Source organism: Cottoperca gobio, chromosome 24 (genome assembly GCF_900634415.1).
Source record: "Cottoperca gobio chromosome 24, fCotGob3.1, whole genome shotgun sequence".
In the NCBI taxonomy this organism is placed as follows: domain Eukaryota; kingdom Metazoa; phylum Chordata; class Actinopteri; order Perciformes; family Bovichtidae; genus Cottoperca; species Cottoperca gobio.
This window is the reverse complement of record NC_041378.1, coordinates 7,948,681-7,968,593: the sequence shown is the minus strand read 5'-3', so window position 1 is coordinate 7,968,593 and position 19,913 is coordinate 7,948,681. Positions and strand designations below refer to the sequence as shown.

The 19,913-nt window shown below is 40.0% G+C and overlaps 1 protein-coding gene and 1 long non-coding RNA gene across 2 annotated transcripts in view; both read right to left on the bottom strand.

Moving 5' to 3' along the window:
• Positions 1-10,284: 10,284 nt before the first annotated feature.
• LOC115003919 (uncharacterized) lies at positions 10,285-14,770 on the bottom strand. The gene is made up of 3 exons (XR_003831717.1): positions 14,563-14,770; positions 12,552-12,672; positions 10,285-10,344 (listed from the first exon to the last, which is right to left on the bottom strand). It is a non-coding gene; the product is annotated as an uncharacterized LOC115003919 (long non-coding RNA).
• A 2,427-nt stretch (positions 14,771-17,197) lies between these two features.
• LOC115003906 (utrophin) overlaps positions 17,198-19,913 on the bottom strand; it is a 123,744-nt gene continuing 121,028 nt past the window's right edge. The window contains 1 exon segment of the mRNA XM_029425846.1: positions 17,198-18,629. Coding sequence (XP_029281706.1) covers positions 18,621-18,629 — 9 coding nt within the window. The 3' untranslated portion in view covers positions 17,198-18,620.

The following is a 19,913-nucleotide window of genomic DNA, read 5'->3' as shown; positions in this document are numbered from 1 at the left end:
ATATTGGATTGTGCTTGTATCATCTGAACACAAAGCAAAATGTATATGCTTAGTCTTAGTAGGTTGTTTTTCATTGTGTGATTATGTGATGCATATTCAAAGCCTTTTTGTAGCTTTTGGCCAGAGCGGTGTGGACTCTTTGCTTGATTTGGTTTTGTGTTTATAGTCGCAGAAATGGAGCGTGCTTTTTAGGAAATGAGAACTTTAAACAGTTGCAAAAACATTTTGAAACATTACAATTTCCTCCACAGTGTGGAGGTTTGGGAAACTGAATATATTTTCCGGTTGTTCATCTTCTATCTCATGGAAATCAACATCTTTATATGTATTTCAAGGATGGCCTTAAACAAATACACTGAAATGGTCTCTTTAGGGTTTTGTTTGTGCATGGAAGAGCAAAATTAAGGAAATTGGAGCGAATGGGAGCCAAAGAGAGAGAGAGAGAGAGAGAGAGAGAGAGAGAGGCATAATGAGAAAGTGGTGCAGTGACAGAGAAGGTGGGAAAGCGAAGGAGGAGGAAGAGATGAGAGAAATGTGGGAGAGGGATTAACACAATTTTAACTGAAGATATGTGACTCTTACAAGGTTGTGGGGGGGGAAGCTATACGGGAAGAGAAAAGAACAGACTCACTAATGTAGGGGACGAATAGGGACAATTAAGTGATTGCGGCAATGTTCCCCAATAAGACTCTCAGGGCCGGCTAATTCACCTGCAATCATTTACCTACAGTAGGTTTGAACACGGGCACAAAGGTCGTATGGTAATCAGCATGCAGACAAAATAAGAACGACTCTCTGCTGAATACATGTGTGCACACACTTTATAGAGTGCAGGCCTTTTCTCTTTTACTCTCACTCACTCACTCACTCAAGTGCACTCTCAAGCTGTCTCAAGGTCATAAACAATTGTTGTTCTCTTCCTGCTGTGCTATTGGTGTTTTCTTCCACGCATTGTGATAATTAACAATTAACCTTTAATCAACTATTCTTGTCAGAGCTCACACTTAACATGTCCATTAGTTGCACGTCAGCGCACAGCCGATATTAGCAGCCTGCACACATTTAATATCGTACATAATCCAAAGTACACAAAGTCTGACCTTCTAGCTATTGAACAGATGATTAACCTTTATGTTCATTTAGCCTGTGGTACAGTTCATTACATGATGAAATTTTAATTACAAAGCTAAAATCATGCTCCGAGAACCCTCCCTAGAAATCTATATCCAAGCTCTCCCTTGAAGACTATCAGCTAATGTGCAAATTGAATCCATCCACACGCTTTGTCTCCGTTTGCTACTAGGAACAAGAAAGCTTTAGCTGGAGTTTAAGGAATTTGTCAGTTCAAACTTTTGTTTAAAAACTCTCCTGGCAGACAAAAACATGTCAAGAAATCCTCTCGGCTGTCGGTATTTGTCATTTTGTGAAATTCCCAATGCCAAAAGTTGCGCTTTATGACTGATCAGAGGCAGCAGGAGCCCATATTAAGCAGTTCTTCAAGCCTCTTCGCTGCTTCAGGATCCAGAGCTTGACAAGGAATTCTCCAAAGCAGATGTTGTTTTCAATAGTTAATGGAAAGACTGAACACATATCTCCCAGAGAAGAACTCACAAACCCCAAAGCTATAAACTTGTAATACACCCAGACAATATTCCCTCACACAACTACACACAGCATCAAAGCACACAACATATAAGCTAATGCAACCATGTCAACGTTTGCAATAATTCAAGTAAAAACGAAAACATGCACCCACTCACAGCCAGGCGTAGTGCAAATGTATTCACACAGGCGCACATTGCTGATCGTGGGGCAGTAAACAGGTTTTTGTTATATTTAGCCGTTCGCTGTGTGTGCAGAGGAGACAAGGCTGGCAGCTCTGGTTCGGCTGATGCCAGTGCACAGGGCTTCCATTGTTCACCTGCGGATTTGGGAACAAAAACAAGGTGTTGTGTCATGTCATCCCAAGCCTATTCCTGTGAAAGCATAACCTGCTTTCCAACTGCAATCTGTATCACACACAGATGCCCAATTCCAAGTTCATTCTCATTAAGACTGCAGCAATGGAAAAGGGGCTAAGAGGAAACATAAGGAGGGTCTTAAGCCGGATTGGTTACAGGGGGGGAGCAAAGTGGAGCAACACTTTCCCTGGCAACTCTGGTCAACCATGAATAATGGAATACAGACATGTGGAGGAAGCGAGGGGATGACATTAGAGAGATTCCAGCCGCCAGATACATTTCTGCTATTCATTAGAATGAAAAACTAAAAACTATACTTAGTAGTAGAGTAAAAGCAAGTGCCAGTTCATTTTCATAACTTGTCTCTGCACCTTAGGACAGAAGAAATGCTGTTCAATAGTGATTTGCTAAGGTCACGGTCTAATACACTGGGGGTTTTTTTTTGGGGGGGGGGGCGATCAAGGCATTTTTAAACTCATTGGTATTGGCTATATTGAGCACGAACATAAGCCGATCTTATGTTTTACGTCAGCTGTCACACAGGTGTTGTAAATGGAGAGCACTATTTGTTGAAGGATGGGATTAAAATGTCTGCGGTGTGGAAATATTTGTATTAAAATGAAAGCAGTCCATCAGCCACCTGTAATGTTTGCAATGCAAGCATTTTTGAGAGGCAGTACAAACAGAGCTGCGCTCAATACTAACTAAAAAAATAATTCCCTCAGGTAACTCAGGCACAGACCGAAGCAACAAACACTGAAGGATTCTTTTAAAGAGCTTACGCAATGCTACACATGAGATTCTAACGATCAGGGTAAATGCTATTTGTGGTGCAAAATAATGTGTTATTAATGACACTATGCCCGCAGTATTTAATAAATCACGATTTATTATGTCGACAACCAATGTTGACATCGCAAAAAAAAGACTTAAGTGGGACATCGCTACTATTTTGAACTACAAAGAGTACACTGATCGTGGCTGCCATATCCCATACTGTATGAACATTTGTATCATGAGCTAAAAAGGTGAATTATTGTGTGTCAGAGTACATTTTCACACCTGATGGACAAAGAAATTCTGCTGGCTTAGCACAGGGAAAGTACAGTGCAGTGAATAGATGAGATGTAGGTCGTTGACCTCATCACAGAGTGATACTGGGAAACAGAGAGCAGGAAGAGATACACAGAATATTACACAAATAGACAAACATCTTGTTGAGATCTATGATAAGCGGGCCAGTGTGGGCATACTAAACCTTTTTCAATTGAACGTTGAGAAAGTAAATACTATTAGGGATGTTAATAAAAAATGTAACTACCTTTACCATGTTCCTGTAACGTGATACATTTCTCTGGGGGGGTAGCTTCAGTGTGGTGAAGCTTCATTTACTGTAGAGTAACTGGTAGCTTAGCTCACTACACTTTCCAAGTAGCTTGCGTGACACTGATAATAATTATAAACTATAAAATAATAGTGTGAATACATCTTTGTCAGTTGAAAGTCATCACGGGAAAGGTCGCAGACCCCTGATCTAGATGCTAAATGGAAGATGCACGTTGGCTTGGATATGGTTGGGAGCTTCAATTTGAGTATGAGCGATACATAAAGCTGGGCAAAATCTGCAGAGTAGATTGGAAATGATCAGGAAACACAGAACACAAAGAAATACAGAATAGCAAGAAGTTTAGCACCTCAGGTTGGGCAAGAGACAGGATCACTTCAAACCGGCAGCCACTGAGAATGCCAATTAGAGAAGATGAAAAAAACAAAGGCCGATGATAGATAGCTTCTATACTCGCTAGCAGATAATTGAAAGCATTACTCCTTCAGTTATTATTTAAAAAAACTCAAGCGGGAGACTGTCTCTGTTTCATCTCCTATACTGTATTACAAAGCCAAGCGAACGAGTGAGGAGAATGAATCACGAGGGATTCAGTATTCAGTTATTCACATTAGAACTGATTATCATGGGCTGAATATGACAGCTTGATTCTCTGCTTAACTCTCCTTTCTCTTCTTTGTTTCTTTCTGCCTGTACCGTAGAATCGTTACGCTACTTACCCTTTCTGTTCATATTTTTACCTTCTTCTTTGGTTTTGTGATGGGGTTCTCTTCAATTTCCTTCCTACTCTTTCTTTGCTGGAGCTGTTAAGTCAAAGAGTTGTAACTCAACTAGGGCATTTATCAACGATTAATGCTTTTGGACTGATTAATCGCAGGAGATATTGTTTGACTGCAGTCGCATCGTAACTGCTTTCTTGCCGGTATACCGGAGTCTGTCCTTCTCCAAAATACCATACATTCTGATTATTTAACATGACATAACGTATAAAATTATTGTTAAAACTAATCTGTTTTTGACCAGAGTTAAAACACTTTTGGTCAGTTCCAAACAGTTGATTGTAGCACCGGGACGTATAGACACGTTATGTTCTGGCTCTTGCTGCATGTCTGCTGCTTTAGAGCCCCAGACTGCAGTGTTAAAGTCACAGTCACTGTAGATGCATTGCACAGATGAACTATTAGTCTACACGACGATGCACAGTGTCGACTAGTGGTTGTGATAGTTGCCTATTCTGTGAAACGCCCTAATCTCAACAGCCTTGTGTTTAGAAGGACCACGATGCATTTTCAAGTTTAGTCAGAAAAGCTCATTTAGAAGCATCGAGTCTTTCAGATGAAGTTAAAACCACACACACAGCTTTCCACACACACACACACACTCATACAAAGCTCCTACCTACATTATTCACTGACATTTTCTAACGAGTGGTAGCATAGTTACCTGTTCCTTTGACACATGACATCTACCTTTCCACCCATCAACCGATCTGCTGAATTTGACAGGCTCTTTAAAGGCCTCTGTGAGTTGTGTTTTGATCATTAACACCCCATTTGTCAAAAGGAATATGATATGCATAATCTAAAAGGCTCTTGGGGAAAGCTGAATCCCATGCAGTATACTCAGAGTATGTTGGTTTCATGTTGTAACTTTCAGACATACTGCAAATGTCTATGCAAAGACTCCCATCCCTGTTGCACTCTCTCTCTCTCTCTCTCTCTCTCTCTCTCTCCTCTCCTCTCTCTCTCCTCTCTCTCTCTCTCTCTCTCTCTCTCTCTCTCTCTCTCTCACCTCTATTAGGATTTTGCAGATTCATGATCACATCGCTTATTGCCGATGCCATGCCGATTTATTTATTTATTTGTTGGGCGATGGGTCATGTATTTATGAATTCAATAGAAATCCTATTCAGTCTTCTGTGATAATCCACTGCTAGCGTCCTAATTATATGTATTATATCTCGAACTAGAATGTAATAGGAAACAGTCGAAGCTCTGCTTCCTCAATTGTTCTGTATGTTGGTGCCTTTACACATCTGACAGAAAGCCCCTCCAGCTGTCTGCTCCATACTTTTCCAAACTGCTGTAAAGTCATGTTTTGGGAAAGGAACTGTTAACTAGGCAGGAATCAAATTAAGAATGTGATGTCAATCCGCATGAGAAAATGTGCCTCTAGACTTTATAGTCAAATTAATCAGTGGTGACACGTGCGCTATGCGTTATGACAGACGATGCTTATTTTCCCTGACAAAGCCATTGCACTGTTCTCTGTGAGGAAAGTTAATGTTATGGAAAGGCTTACATTTGGATAATTAAATATTAATCGTCTACTGTAGATAATCTAACGCTGAGCTGGTGTTGTTGTTGTGTTGTGGAATTCATCAGCAGACAGAGCCTAGAAAGAGCTTTTTTTCACACTTCTAAGACACTGTCAGTCTCCTTAGGCCTCTTTCAAAGCATAAATGTTGACTTGTCATAGTAGGAAAAGCATGTGTTACTAATAACATTGATGATGGCTCCATTATTGTTTAAGTGTCCATGGGACACAGTCAGATGGCATTCACATTACCAGGACCCTGAGACCAAAGCAGCTAAATGGAATTCAGCATTTCATTAATGTTATTATTTCCTCCTGTGCATATCATACTATGATTTATCTTGTGTAAAAAAAAAACCGCTCAGTGCGCTGAGATCACAGATGAGCCCCGACGGCCCGATCATGTCAGGTAACGGAAATAAAACAATGATGATGTGACGATATGAAAACACAGATGACGCACTAGGCTAACCTCTTGTGATCAGCCAGCACTACCTTATACATTTCACCCCCTACTTCTTTTGTAAAGCACTTGAAGAACGTCACGTGAAATTGATGGATGAATGTATTTGTTGTATTTTTGTTGCAGTGATTTTATACTGCTGATGCTGTGATGTTCAAGGCAAATTTCCCACTGGGACAATAAAGTCTATCTTATCGCACTTGTGATAAAGCTGTACTGTACGCAGTATGTAAAGTCAAGAATAAACTTGACAACATGGATTTATTAAAGAGAAACAAGATTCAGAAGTAATTCCATACACATCCTCAGGCTAATGTGGATCGTGGATCTGAACCTGTCTAGCATAGAGGTGTAATCATCATTGGGTTTGCTGCTCGCAGGCTCATTTCACTTTATAAACATGAAAAAATTGTGCAGGCCAGATTTTCAGTCACTCTTGTTCAGAGGCATTTGATGAAAGTAAAGTGACAATGAGCAGACACCTGCACAAACATTTAGCATGCCAAAGGTTGAGCCTCATTTAAACATCAGAACACATTCTGCATACCAAACCAAACAACGATTAAAAATCATAGCACCTGCAGTACCAGAAACATTTTGGTATGTTCTGACATTTCAAAATACGGACCACAGGTCACATTTTTCTCTAAGTGACTCATCTAAAATTTAACCAGTTTTATGGGATGTTGCAGCAGCCGCTAAGTGAGCAACCTTGATGATGTCATTCTTTACGTAGCATGCCTATCAATTGGTTTTAAGCTCAGGAAACAAAGATAATATTCGATTTGAATTGCTCCCATTTGTCCGAGACATTGAAATCTTCCAAGACATGTGGACCGGCACACATTTTTTCTAATGGAAACCCTGGTATATTACTCTCATCAACATGCCAATGTCGCGGGAAACTGGCTCCGAGCATCATGGCCAAGAACAAATCTTTTAATAATGCGGTGTGTGCGAGTGTTTCTCATTTACAATTTGCATGAATGTGGCAAAATGTTGTGGTGCATTAACCACAACCTGTCAGTGTGATGAGCATTATATTTTCCTCTAGCAGATGGTTTGTTATGAAAGTAAAGGGTGTGAGGAAAAACACCTGGGACAACTTCCCGACGCACACACACAGGGAAATATGCTAATCAAACTGCAAAACGGCATGAAATGGAGGGCGGTACTGTCGTTATTATTATTATTTTTCTATACACAGCACAACAAAGGTCCATTTTTATTTTCCAGAAATCTTTCAGCCAATACAAAAGGCCCATCAAATTTGATTAGTGCCTGTGTTTACAAGTGGCCTGATTGGTTCATACTGGCATTGTGGCAGCAGGGCTCTAAACATCGTGACCAGGAACGTCAATGACCTGCCTGCAGCTAATGGTCCATGCTGTAATGAAACTGGGAAGATACTGACTGATTCCCTGCACACCTCCCACTGCTCTAATTTCAGTCACACCAATTTCGGTTTGTCTCCCTTTATTAGTCCGTGGCCCTGACCACCAGGCCTCATGAATGAGCTGGTTACAAATATAGAATATATATTCATCCATCGTCTATCGCTTATCGGGTTGCGGGGGCAGCAGCTCCAGTAAGGAACCCCAATCTTCCCTTCTCCGGGCCACATCCTCCAGCTCCGACTGGGGGATCCTGAGGCGTTCCCAGGGCCAGTGTGTGTGTGTGTGTGTGTGTGTGTGTGTTTGTGTGTATATGTGTGTGTGTGTGTGTATATGTGTGTGTGTGTATATGTGTGTGTGTGTATATATATATATATATATACATATACATATACATATATATATATATACACATATATAATATATATATATATATATATATATATATATATATATATATATATATGTATATATATATATATATATATACATATATATATATATATATACATATACATATATATATATACATATACATATACATATATATATATATACACACATACATACATACATACATACATACACACACACAATACAATAATTTGTTTATATATGCATATGTTCACTGAGCGAGGCAGACACATTGAATTTATATTTGATTGTATTTATTTAGAAGTAATTTAGAGCGTCTAATAAACCCAAAGTGTTTTGTATTGTGCAAGAAAAGAGATACACGTTGAAATTAAATTAGATTTTTTTTTTTATTTGAAGCAAGAAATTTCTATATTTGGAATGTGGGAGAACCTGTGCACCAGGAGCAAACCCCATGTGATATGAGATGACATTTCTGTCATTGATGGTCATGTCAATTGTCCAGTCTAAAGTTTCTGTATTTGGAATGTGGGAGAACCTGTGCACCAGGAGAAAACCCCATGTGATATGAGATGACATTTCTGTCATTGATGGTCATGTCAATTGTCCAGTCTAAAGTTTCTGTATTTGGAATATGGAAACCCTAAAGTGTGTGGAAGGGGGAGGGGGTTGGAGGTAGATGGTTTTGGGAGCATGGAGGATAGAGAAGTGAAGTCCATCCTCTTTGTCAGTTTCCTCCTATTTTTTACTTATTTCTCTCCTCCTTCTCATGCATCTTGGTCTTCATTCTCTCCAAAGCTACATCTCTTTGTTCGGACCTCCTCTTGCTAAAGATACCGCTCCTCTTATTCTTCATCATCAAACAGACGTCCTCCAGTTCTTTCTTCTCGTCCGCCATCTTCTTTTCCTTCACCTTCCAGCTCTGTATTTCCTGTCGTCCTCCAGCTTTCTAGCTTTCTTCTCCATCAGATCTTTTGATGTCTCCAAGTCTTGGTGTTTGTCAGCCAGGTGCTTGGAGAACTTGTCCTCCAGGTTCATGGTGAACTTGTTCTCCAGGTCTTTGTTTGACCTCCATCAGTTTGATTTTGGTCCTCTAGCTGTGGTGTGTCTCAGCCAGGTGTTTGGAGAATTTCTCCTCTAGGTCTTTGTTCTCTGCCTCCATCCTTCTCACTTTTGTCTCCCAGACCTGTTTTCTCAGCCAACTCCTTCCTGAACTTCTCCACCAGGTTGGTGTATTTTTCCTGTGAAGCCTTCTCGTCCTGGATGTATTCCTTCTCTTTGCTCAACAGTTCTGAGACTTTTTGCTGCACGTTGGTTGTTCAGCTGCCACATGCGGCTGACCTGCTCCTTCTGGAAGTTGAGGCTAATCTCAAACTCCAAGATGTCCGACTTGTGCTTGGAGATGATCTGCTGGTTATTTGCGTCTCCAGCGATACACTCCTTCACCTGGGACTCTAGAAGCTCATTGAGGTATTTTATTTCCAGTCGATCTTCCTGGCCTTTCTTAACTAACGCCTCCTTTTCGTCAGTCCGCTTACCTGCACCTTCAGGCAACGGATTTCCTGGTAAGCAAAATCAAGATCATGGGGGGGCCATGTTTCTGGGGGGGTTTCTTCTATGTATTACCAAGTCCCAAGAAGGCGGAACTCCTGTTGATGGGTTGACCATCCTTTGATTGTTTGGAAAAGACATTTCTTGTCCGTACTGGACTTGATTTGTGTGTAGTTCTGAGTATAAGTGCGTCTCTGGAGATCGAACTTGACTGTGAACTGATAGAATAAAGTATTTTGAAATAATTGCAGGAGGGCACCGCTGCCCTAAAGCAGCAGCAGAGCCAGGCGCTGGTGGACATCGTAACGTGGCAGCGGGAGGGATCGGGTCCTCCTGCACGGAGTTGCTGCAGCAACAGACCACCCGGGGGGGCGAACCAGGGAGCCCTCTGGCTTGGTCGCTGTCGTTCGCAGTGCAGAAGATGACCCGGAGGCCTTCCACGACATCTTCAAGGGCATGGCAGCGGCGGGTGGGTGGCCGAGGGAAGAGTGGGCGGTGCGGCTGCTTCCCCTGCTTTCCGGGGAAGCCCAGAGGGCGGCACACAGCCTACCAGCGCCCACCAGAAAAAAGTTATGACCAGCTCAGGAGGGCTGTCCTGGACCGGCTGGGCAGCACCCCGGAGGTCTGCCCTTCGAGGACATGGCCCATTCGCCTTCGCTCAGCAGCTCCTCGCGGCGGCCAGGCGGTGGCTCCAGCCGGGAACCAACTCCGCCGAGGACATCGTCTGGCAGGTGCTACTGGAGCAGTTCATCGCCGGACTGCCAGCCTCCTCGGCGAACTGGGTCCAGTGCCACTGACCGGCCAACCTCGAAGCCGCCGTCGTCCTCGTGGAGGACCACTTCTCCCTGCCCCGGCGGAGCCTGGGGGGCGAAGCCTGGGGGGCGAAGCCTGGGCCACCGCTCCTCCACAGGCCCAGCCCGTTCCAGCCCCGAGGAGGTTCTGGTGATGGATTATGATATTATTAAAAATCAAATTCTGAGATTGAAGTTACAAAATAACATTTCTAAATATATATATATATATATATATATATATATATATATATATATATATATATATATATATATATATATATATATATATATATATTTCTAAATATATATATATATACACACACACATACATATATGTGTGTGTGTGTGTGTGTGTGTGTGTGTGTGTGTGGTGTGTGTGTGTGTGTATATATACATACACATACATACACACATATGTATATGTGTGTGTGTATATATATATATATATATATATATATATATATATATATATATATATATAGATATATATATATATATATATATATATATATATATAGATATATATATATATATAATATATATATATATATATATATATATATATATGTGTGTGGGTGTGTATATATATATAATTATTATTTTATATATAAAAATAAATATATATATATATATATTTTTATATATATATATATATATATATATATATATAATTTTTTATATACATATATATTTTTATATATATATAAAAATAAATATATATATATATATATATTTTTTTTATATATATATAAATTTGATTACTTTTTTATTTGAAGCAAGAAATTTCTATATTTCGAATGTGGGAGAACCTGTGCACCAGGAGAAAACCCGATGTGATATGAGATCACATTTCTGTCATTGATGGTCATGTCAATTGTCCAGTCTAAAGTTTCCGTATTTGGAATGTGATGTAATAGCCATATGAGTGTAAAGAGGGATGATCAATGTTAGCAAATGGGTTGGTGCTTATGACTGTCTTTAAATATGTGAATAAAAGGAGGCAGGCTACTGATAAGACAAGGATGAAATAAGAAAAAAGGGAAGTAATGATAGACGAGTGAAATGGAAAATAGGATATCAATTTGAAAGAAGAATCTAAAAATTAAAGGAGGAATGATTAAAGGGTCACAACTTTAAAAGTTGTAGATGCACTGTACCATACTAAGGCTGGCTCTTAATGAAGTACATACAAATGATATAAGAAAGTATATACTTGATATATCAGGTTATTCTCTCCATTTTTTTTTAAAGCCCACAAAAGGAAATGCTGATATGGGAAAAATGCCCAGAAAATTCCTTTAAGCATCCAAAATGAAATCCCTAGGTCGATGACCTGCCAGAAGAAGGTCCAGTGCAGTTAGCTACTTAAAAGTAATTGTGAAAGAGAGAGATAAAATGGTGCTAATGCTAACTCACCATGTGCACTCAGCATATTCTGGAGAACTGAAGTGTACTAAGGACAATAAACTTTAGCAGATAAGTACTGCAAGGGAATTGTTAAAGCTTGGAGGTTCATTAGGATACAAGTTTATCTCAAGTTTGTGTGAGCTGGAACATTTACATAGAGGAGCACTGTGTAAGCATAACAGAGATTCAACTGCTGACATAATAGCAATAATGAAAACAGAAATGTTCTATTCTCCTGAGCTGATTTCGCTTCTCCCCTCAAGGTTGCTTGCCTTCTAGTCACCCTTTCCTGTCTTTCCCTGACTCCAACTCTATGGATTCCAGCCTCTATCCCATATCCCAAACAGGTCCTGCAATATCCTGCCTCACTCTTCTCAACATCTGTTCCTTGCTTGCCTTGTGCCAAGGGCAACTACCCGCCAAGACACCAATACTACCAGCTCTGTTTCTGCCTGCCAAGCATCTGATCAATGGGGACAGCTGTCGAACGGATCTGCATGCCAGCCAGCGTTGATGCATGAATGAAAAACGGGCAAAAGAAGGGAAAAAATAAACATGCAGCACCATCAGCACCACTGTCCTATACAGTAAAATGGGCTGAATGGTTGGTTGGTTGGTTGGTGCACAGCAGAGGCCATACGGCCAAAGCCTGGAGTAATTGTTTTAAGTCTGTTTTTACCCACAGCAAAGAGAATCGGCAGAACACGGTTGGTGATGCTCAGAGGAATATATGGACAAGAGGACAAGGAAATTAAATAGATTAGATATTATCTGTTATCCTGTGAGAAGCTCATATACACAAGCAAGAGAGCCTGTAGAGCAGAGTACTGACAAGGTCAGGGTAAAGGTTTGGTTGCCAATGAGGTCACCTATACTAAAAACGAGGCACTAGGGGGAAATGGTGGAACAGGGGAAAACCTTACAAGCACCAAATAAGTTACTTACTTGTGCATGCATGTGTAGTCGGTCTGGTCCTAAACCCCATGCAGCAAAATCTGTGCTGCTTGAAGTTTGGAGTGGAGAGAAACAATGGCCACTGATGTCTTGCCACCTAGTATGGTTTCATCTAAAGTTAAAAAAAGAATTAGCAGAGCAGTTTCAGACTCTGGGCTTCTACATTGATACCTCTTCTCAGCAACTCAGAAAATATGGTATGTGCACTATTACTTATTTAATAAGATAATTAGCTGTCAATAAATCAAATGAAGGATTTTCCACAAAACAATTACAGATAAATAATGGAATATATATATATATTTTGTAATAAAACTGAATTCCAACAATGAATGTAAAGACATAATGTACATAAAAGAATGCAATACGTGTAAACAAGAGCTTCCAGCAACATCAGGGGCTCTATGAGGCTGTAATTAGCTACAGCTGTGTCAATGTGTCAGCATGCTTATAAATGGCCATGCAGTCTTCTGGGGATTATGAATGCCTGTACATAATGGCTGTGTCTCAATTCATGGGCTGCAGCCTTCGGAGGCTGCATTTGTAAACCGATTACGTCACAGCGGCCTCGACAGGGGTGTCCTATTTTGGCGACTCCTTGAGATGCAGCCGACAAATGCGGTCTTCTTTTGCCAGATTTGCAGGATACATCTGATGTATCCTACACGGCCTCATGTATCCCAAGATTCATTGCGCGCCCAGAGAAAGAAATTCTGACGAAAAATGGCGCCCCTCGACCCAGCAGTAGCGGCAAATGGATATACTTTTAAATGTAAGTATTAGGTTTCAACTAGCTCGAATAGCTAACGATACAAATGTTATACAATCAAAGGACTTTAAAACATAATATTTTCGCTGAAATAATAGGTTAAGTTACAGGACGTTAGCGCCGATGCTAGTTAAGCTAGCTGCTTGGCTGCCGGCATCAGACCTAAGTTAGCCTTTTAAAGTACAACTTTTAAGACCTTAACTTTCAAACCTAAGAGTTATAAATGTTGTTTTATATTTTACATAGATTGTGGCGATTGTATAGATAATGTATACTTCATATTACCTGCTTGGTTTTCTGACAGTTTGAATATCACTTAAAAAGTCCAGTGCAATTGATGCACTCGGATTGATTATACATATTTTATTATTTATAATGTTTACTTATTTTGCAACTTAATCTGCTTTTGTTTAGTGGTGTATAGCTAAACTTGTTCTAAGATTTTGTTTTGTTTTAGGGAGATGGAGGCAGAAGAGAGGAGAGGATCTGGGAGATGATGGACTCTTCTCTCTGCTGGAGAAACTTGTTGACAAATTAAATGTAAATTAATTGAAATAAATAATATATATATAATGATGAATATTTGTAATATATATTGAAAATAGTAAAAATAAAAGTATTATCTCTGGTTCCGTTCTCTGATAACTTCAGAGTTGCTAGGCGACGGGAGCGGCAAAATGTAGGGGCGTGAACAACTGGTGACTACCAGGGAAGTCCCCCGTAGACCGGACCGTCTCATTTCGTAGACCGCTTGGTTCATCCTTCGCGGTATACGGAAATCCTCGCCTCCAAAGACCGCGAAGGCTACGTCCTCCGAAGGCTGCAGGCCATGAATTGAGACACAGCCATCGTCTGACAATTCATCTAACAGTTGCTGGGCTTTTCCAACCAACCGACATTGCCATCACAATAGCGAATAGTGTGGCTAATAGCATGAAAGTAATAATTAAATTGCAGTAGAAAAGAGTAACACTTATACAATACAACTAGGTTAATTAAGCAAAGAGCAGGACTTCTGGGCTGCAAACCTTTGAAAATAGATAAATAAACGAGGGCGCTAACGTTACCTTGTTAGCTTATATTTAAACTAGCCTGGCACGTTAACTAGCATGTTAAAACAAAATACTATACTAAACAAATACACTTGTAAACAATCTTTAAACAGAACAGTGGACCACTCTTGGAACCCTTGAAAAAAAAATGTATAGCACTTTTTAGCACTTTCACATTTACCTTTCTTCAGAAAAACGTCCAACTGACAAGAAGAGTCCCAGAGAGTCAATGTGCTGACGATATCAGAGGGTAATTTAGTTACTACAGCATTCATACACGACATACATTCACAACGATGAGGAGAACTTCTTCTTTTTAACCAGCATTTATTGTCTCAAGGCTCGGAGAGAGGCCTCATCCAGCGCCGAGCAACTCTCTACCCACACGCCTCCTCTCCTCAGCGGAACCCGAAACAGTCTCCCCGGGAGACTGGCACTTTCTGTGTTCGCGCCACTTCTCCCGAAAGTGGCGCGAACACAGAAAGTGCCAGTTTCAGGAGTATCAAAATAAAAGCATATTTAACTAAATAAGACTCCTCGAAATAAATATACAAAAAGGAGTATTATTACAACAAAATATGAACAAATGGATGTTTGTGAAATATAAAACATGTTATCATTTATACATCGGTTACACACGGAAACATCCTTAATCCTTGGCCAATTATTAAGCAGGGAAAACTGACTGCCATTAACAAAAAACGCATAATTTAAATTGAAGTGAGTACTTCCATGTAACGTAAATCAATTATAAAATCCAAGATGGCGCAGAATACTCGATAGACAGTGGCCGGAAACTGTATTGTAAATATTAAAAATAATTTAAATAGTTTATTCATTGGCCCCAAGGTGGACATAATGGAGTTGACTTATGAGATTCCTAGTTGTAGGCCTAATTGTTGACATAGACCTATTTAAATGTTAAGTTGGTAAATAAACCTTTTGAGGAATAAAGATGCCTAAATAAATAAACCTTTTTAAAATCTCAAATGTATTAGCCAAAATGAATGAGATGTCCGTACAGTGCTTGAGTTAAGATTATTTTGTCAATTTTTAGGTGACAGCAGAGTTCACAGCTCCCTTGAGCCAAGCATCATATTTTTCGCCTCAGTAAAGATGTCTCATAATCGCTCATCCATACACACCAACTTTGTCTGTTGGTGTGTAATGAGCATTACAGCCACATGAGGCTGCTATGGCTGATTAAGATGTAGGACATGGCTTGCAGGATGCTGTTGATTAGAGTTGGTTTGGTTGAATCTTCCATGTCAACAAGCATCTTGCATTTCCTACCAGCTCCAGGGCTGCTCTGCTCTGTAGCTCTTGCCTGACCATTTGGAAGACCAGAGAATTTCCCTTACATTGTTATCATATCATTACTCTAACATCCACTAATGAATTGTGTTTACTGCAGTATACTAATCTTTACTCAGTCAAGCAAGCAGACTACACCTTACTGGAGCTTGACAGTCTAATGCGCTAAATCACAGAGAGCTGCATCTGAGCAGGATTGAAATACTTTGGAAAGATTTCTGATAACTCAGGCAATCTTTTTTTAACCAAGTTTCATATGAGCACATTAGATTGTCACAGTAATTAAACCAAATCCTTCTTCACATATAGCCTAATTGGCATATTAATAACAATACAAAAACAAAACCGTGCACTTCATTTTGTAATGGGATCCGGTACGGAATAAGTACCACCTCTCCCTGGTGTATGCTAGTTTGTTACTTAAAACTCTTTCACCTTTACAAATGAGCTGATTCCAGCAGTGCATCACATAAATGGGAGTGGTAGACTAATTAAAGCACCTCAGGGAGCCCAGAGGAAGTGAGTCAGATTATGTACAGTAGCCCCAAATCCAATAAGGGTGCTCTACCACTTGGCTACTGTTGCATTATTGAAGTGTGTTATGGAACAGCCAGACCGTGGAAGACAGGGAGTGCCATTAAGACAAAACTTGGCAAGGAAAAGTTACCACGTGAATTTGGGTCGAATTTCCACAGATTTCACAACAACAAAAATAAAGAAAATTATCCGGGGATTGATATTTCAGTAAGTACTTTTCCTTCTGAACTGTAGTGGGGAGGACACGGTTATACAATTATGACTTGTCCATTCAGCTAAAGGAAGAAAAAGATCAATTTAGAGCCTTTAGAGTACAGAACATTTCTTGTTGGCACATAATTTAGTTGGACAGGTTGCTAAAATGAGCTGATTTTACACCATGAAATGACTTTGGCCATCAGAATTGATTTATAACCAATGACAAACGACAGCACAGCCAAGTTAGAGCAAGGTAAATGTCTTTAATGGATCATCACATAACCTTTAAGAATAATCAATGTTGAGTAATGCTGCTCAAATAAAAAAAAAACTGTGTTTGAGATGCAGAAGTAAAGAAGAAGAGGCTAATTGCCTTTCATCGTTCATTGGAAGTTATCAGTTACAGCTCAGCACGCTCGCTGCAAACATGTAATAATGATACCTCTCACTGCGTGATCAATTCCTTTGATAAATAATAATTCTACGATCCTGGCTGGATGACACTGAGGAGCTGGCAGTAATGAGGCCTATATTCCTCAAAAGCAGGAGTGGGTGTATAAAATGGTATTAAATGCAAGGCAAGTGCTGCATATAAAAACACTTCAAGTAGTGAAATTAATTTGTGATCAGTGTTTATGAAATTATGTGAAGTGATACATCTATATTAACTGTAAATATTTACAGCCACAATCTACCCTTACAGTCATTTAAATGTAATTACATTAACGGACAGTAAGTAAAGCAATAACAGCAGAGGGGACGCGTACTTGTTATAAAATTTTTATTTAGAATAAAACGTAGCCATATTACACGTAGTGTGGTCAATCTATTTTACATACCTCAGGAGAAGCGACACAGTTCTGCCATGGTACGGTTCATCATGATTGGAATCATTAAAATCATCACCAACATCATCATTAGTCTACAGTCAGAGGAGGTTATAGTAGTGTTGTTCAGTATCACAAGTTTTACAGGATAGCATATAGCACAACAACACAACGCAGTGAGGGACCAGTGCTAGAAGGCCAGTGGAAAAACCAACAACAGATAAAGTAATACTCGTCATAAAGGGCGGCTTGCTTCAGCAGGCCACAGACCCATTGTGGTACAGTAATAGTAACTTCTTTTTTTTTTTAAACTTGGTATCTCCTCGTTGCAGTGTACACCAATACAGTAAGCTAAAGCTTAGAATGCTAAACCAGGTTGTTCTTCTTCTGTAAATGATCACAATTGTTTTAAACAAGTTTACAAACCACGAAAACAAAACTGTGTCTATGAGTCTGAGGTAGCAAGGCAATCATGGCTTTCCTCTGATTTCTGAACATATATCTTTAAAAAAAAAAAAAACTATTCTACATAATGACGGCGGGCCTCTGACAAACCCAATTTCAGAACAATTTTAGATTAAAATTTTTATTCTCCAAAATGTCTCTCTTTATACACAATTCCACTTTCATTCATCAACTCTTATCTCTGTCTTCCACACGTGGAATGACAAACTGTATAGGCACAGAAGGGGTAAAGTTTACATTAACAAATCGAAGTCGACACAAAGTCTGCCGGCACATCAACGCTTTAAAGGGGAACTTGACATCGAGCATGCTACAAGATCAAAAAACAAAACAGACTCTTTGAGAAGAAACACAGCCTTTAAAATGATCCTTTTGGCCACTAGATGTTATTAGTCAGGAACTGTGCGTGCTCCCAAAAATGAAAACCTGTGGCTACTTCTATTGACAAATAATTAACAACTGTGGGCTGGAGGGTACAAAGCAGTGGAATGACAAAAAAAAACAAAAAACATGTAACAGTTTGATTCCCAGTGGGGGCAGAACTTAACAAGAACGACACACAAACCGCCCTCTGAAAAACCCAAAATAAAAAGAAGCATATTTTACTATACAAAGCCCCGTGTCCATGTACTCATCTGCATATCTAAACAAATCACTGACAAATGTTGAACCAAGTTCAGGTACAATCTACAGTTCATAAAATATACAGTTTGCATAGTACAAGACAAGGTGGTAAAAGTAGTTAAGTTGTCTGGTCCTGTGCGTCTTTGGGATTTAGGGTCGGGGGGAATTGTTTGTTTGGGAATGGTCTCCTCTCGACATTTACTGCGCACACACACACACACACACTCACAACTGTGCACGCACAAACACACGCCATCCTCTGTGGTGACTGTCCTCACATCACCTGCAAAACAGGCATAAAACATAAAGTCAGATCAGACAACAAAATAACACATTTTAAAAGACAATGTTGCAGAAGGTGTGTGCCTGGGTTCAAGTAGAAAGTTAGTGCTTTAGTCAGTCTAAGTGCAGCAGGTGAACACGCCTCATTTCTCTTCATCGAGACATCACCGTGCGGAAATATCAGAGGTTTCGAACAAAGTACTCGTGTTTGAGAGCTGGTAAATGGACTGCATCCCTTTAAGCCAGTAACAGTCCATTAGGAAGTTGGTGTGGAGGGCAGGGAGGAGGTGGGCGTGGATGACATGCAGGCGAGATTTTTTACAAAACATAGCTTTCCTCTCAGAAATGGAATTAGGCACTCAAACCTATTCACCCATGTCTTTGTGTGAAAGCCAACAGAAAGTGTATGTTTGTCAAGGACAATAAAGTGACTCTACTGGTAAAAGGAGACTGAGGAGATGTACTGAATACAAAGTGTGTATTGCGGGGACATTATAGGGAGTCATGATGAACTTGACTTAAATTCAATTTAAAAGGTGTAACATGATGAAACCAGAGGTTGAAACGTAATGGTCATAGGAGAGGGGAACAATGAATTCATAGCAAATAAGCACTTAAACTGGCTTCTTAAGGCATTGTGTGCGAATTGAATGAAAATACAGTGAGAGAAAGGAGAGAATGATGTGAGCGGAGAAGCGCCAGAGCGGGGTAAGAATGTACAGCAGGACAAGGTCACTGGCAACGGCATTTACCGTATTTTCCGCACTATAGAGCGCACTGGATTATAAGGCGCACTGTCAATGAATGGTCTATTTTCGATCTTTTTTCATATATAAAGCGCACCGGACTATAAGGCGCATTAAGCGAAACAAAACAGTCAGATAAGTCAGTCAGTCAAACTTATTAAACGTGTTCACAATAACTCTCAACATTGTTCAAACGTTAATGAGCGTATTCACAATAACTCCCAACCTTGTTCAGTTGTAACACGTAAAAAAAACAGTCTGATACCGCCAAATGGTCTTCTTTACTTGGCGCAGGTCATCTTCTTGCTTCCTCCACTTCCGTACCATTGATTCATTAATGTTGAATTCTCTCGCAGCTGCTCTATTCCCATGTTCTACTGCGTGACTGATAGCCTTGAGTTTGAAGTCCGCGTCGTAAGCGTGTCTCTTGACAGGTGCCATTTTGGGGTCCTTATACACACACACACTGTAATATTATGGTGAAGCACAGTATGTATTACTCCGCGACGCGGACTACGGTAGCCGTAATGCTGCAAGCG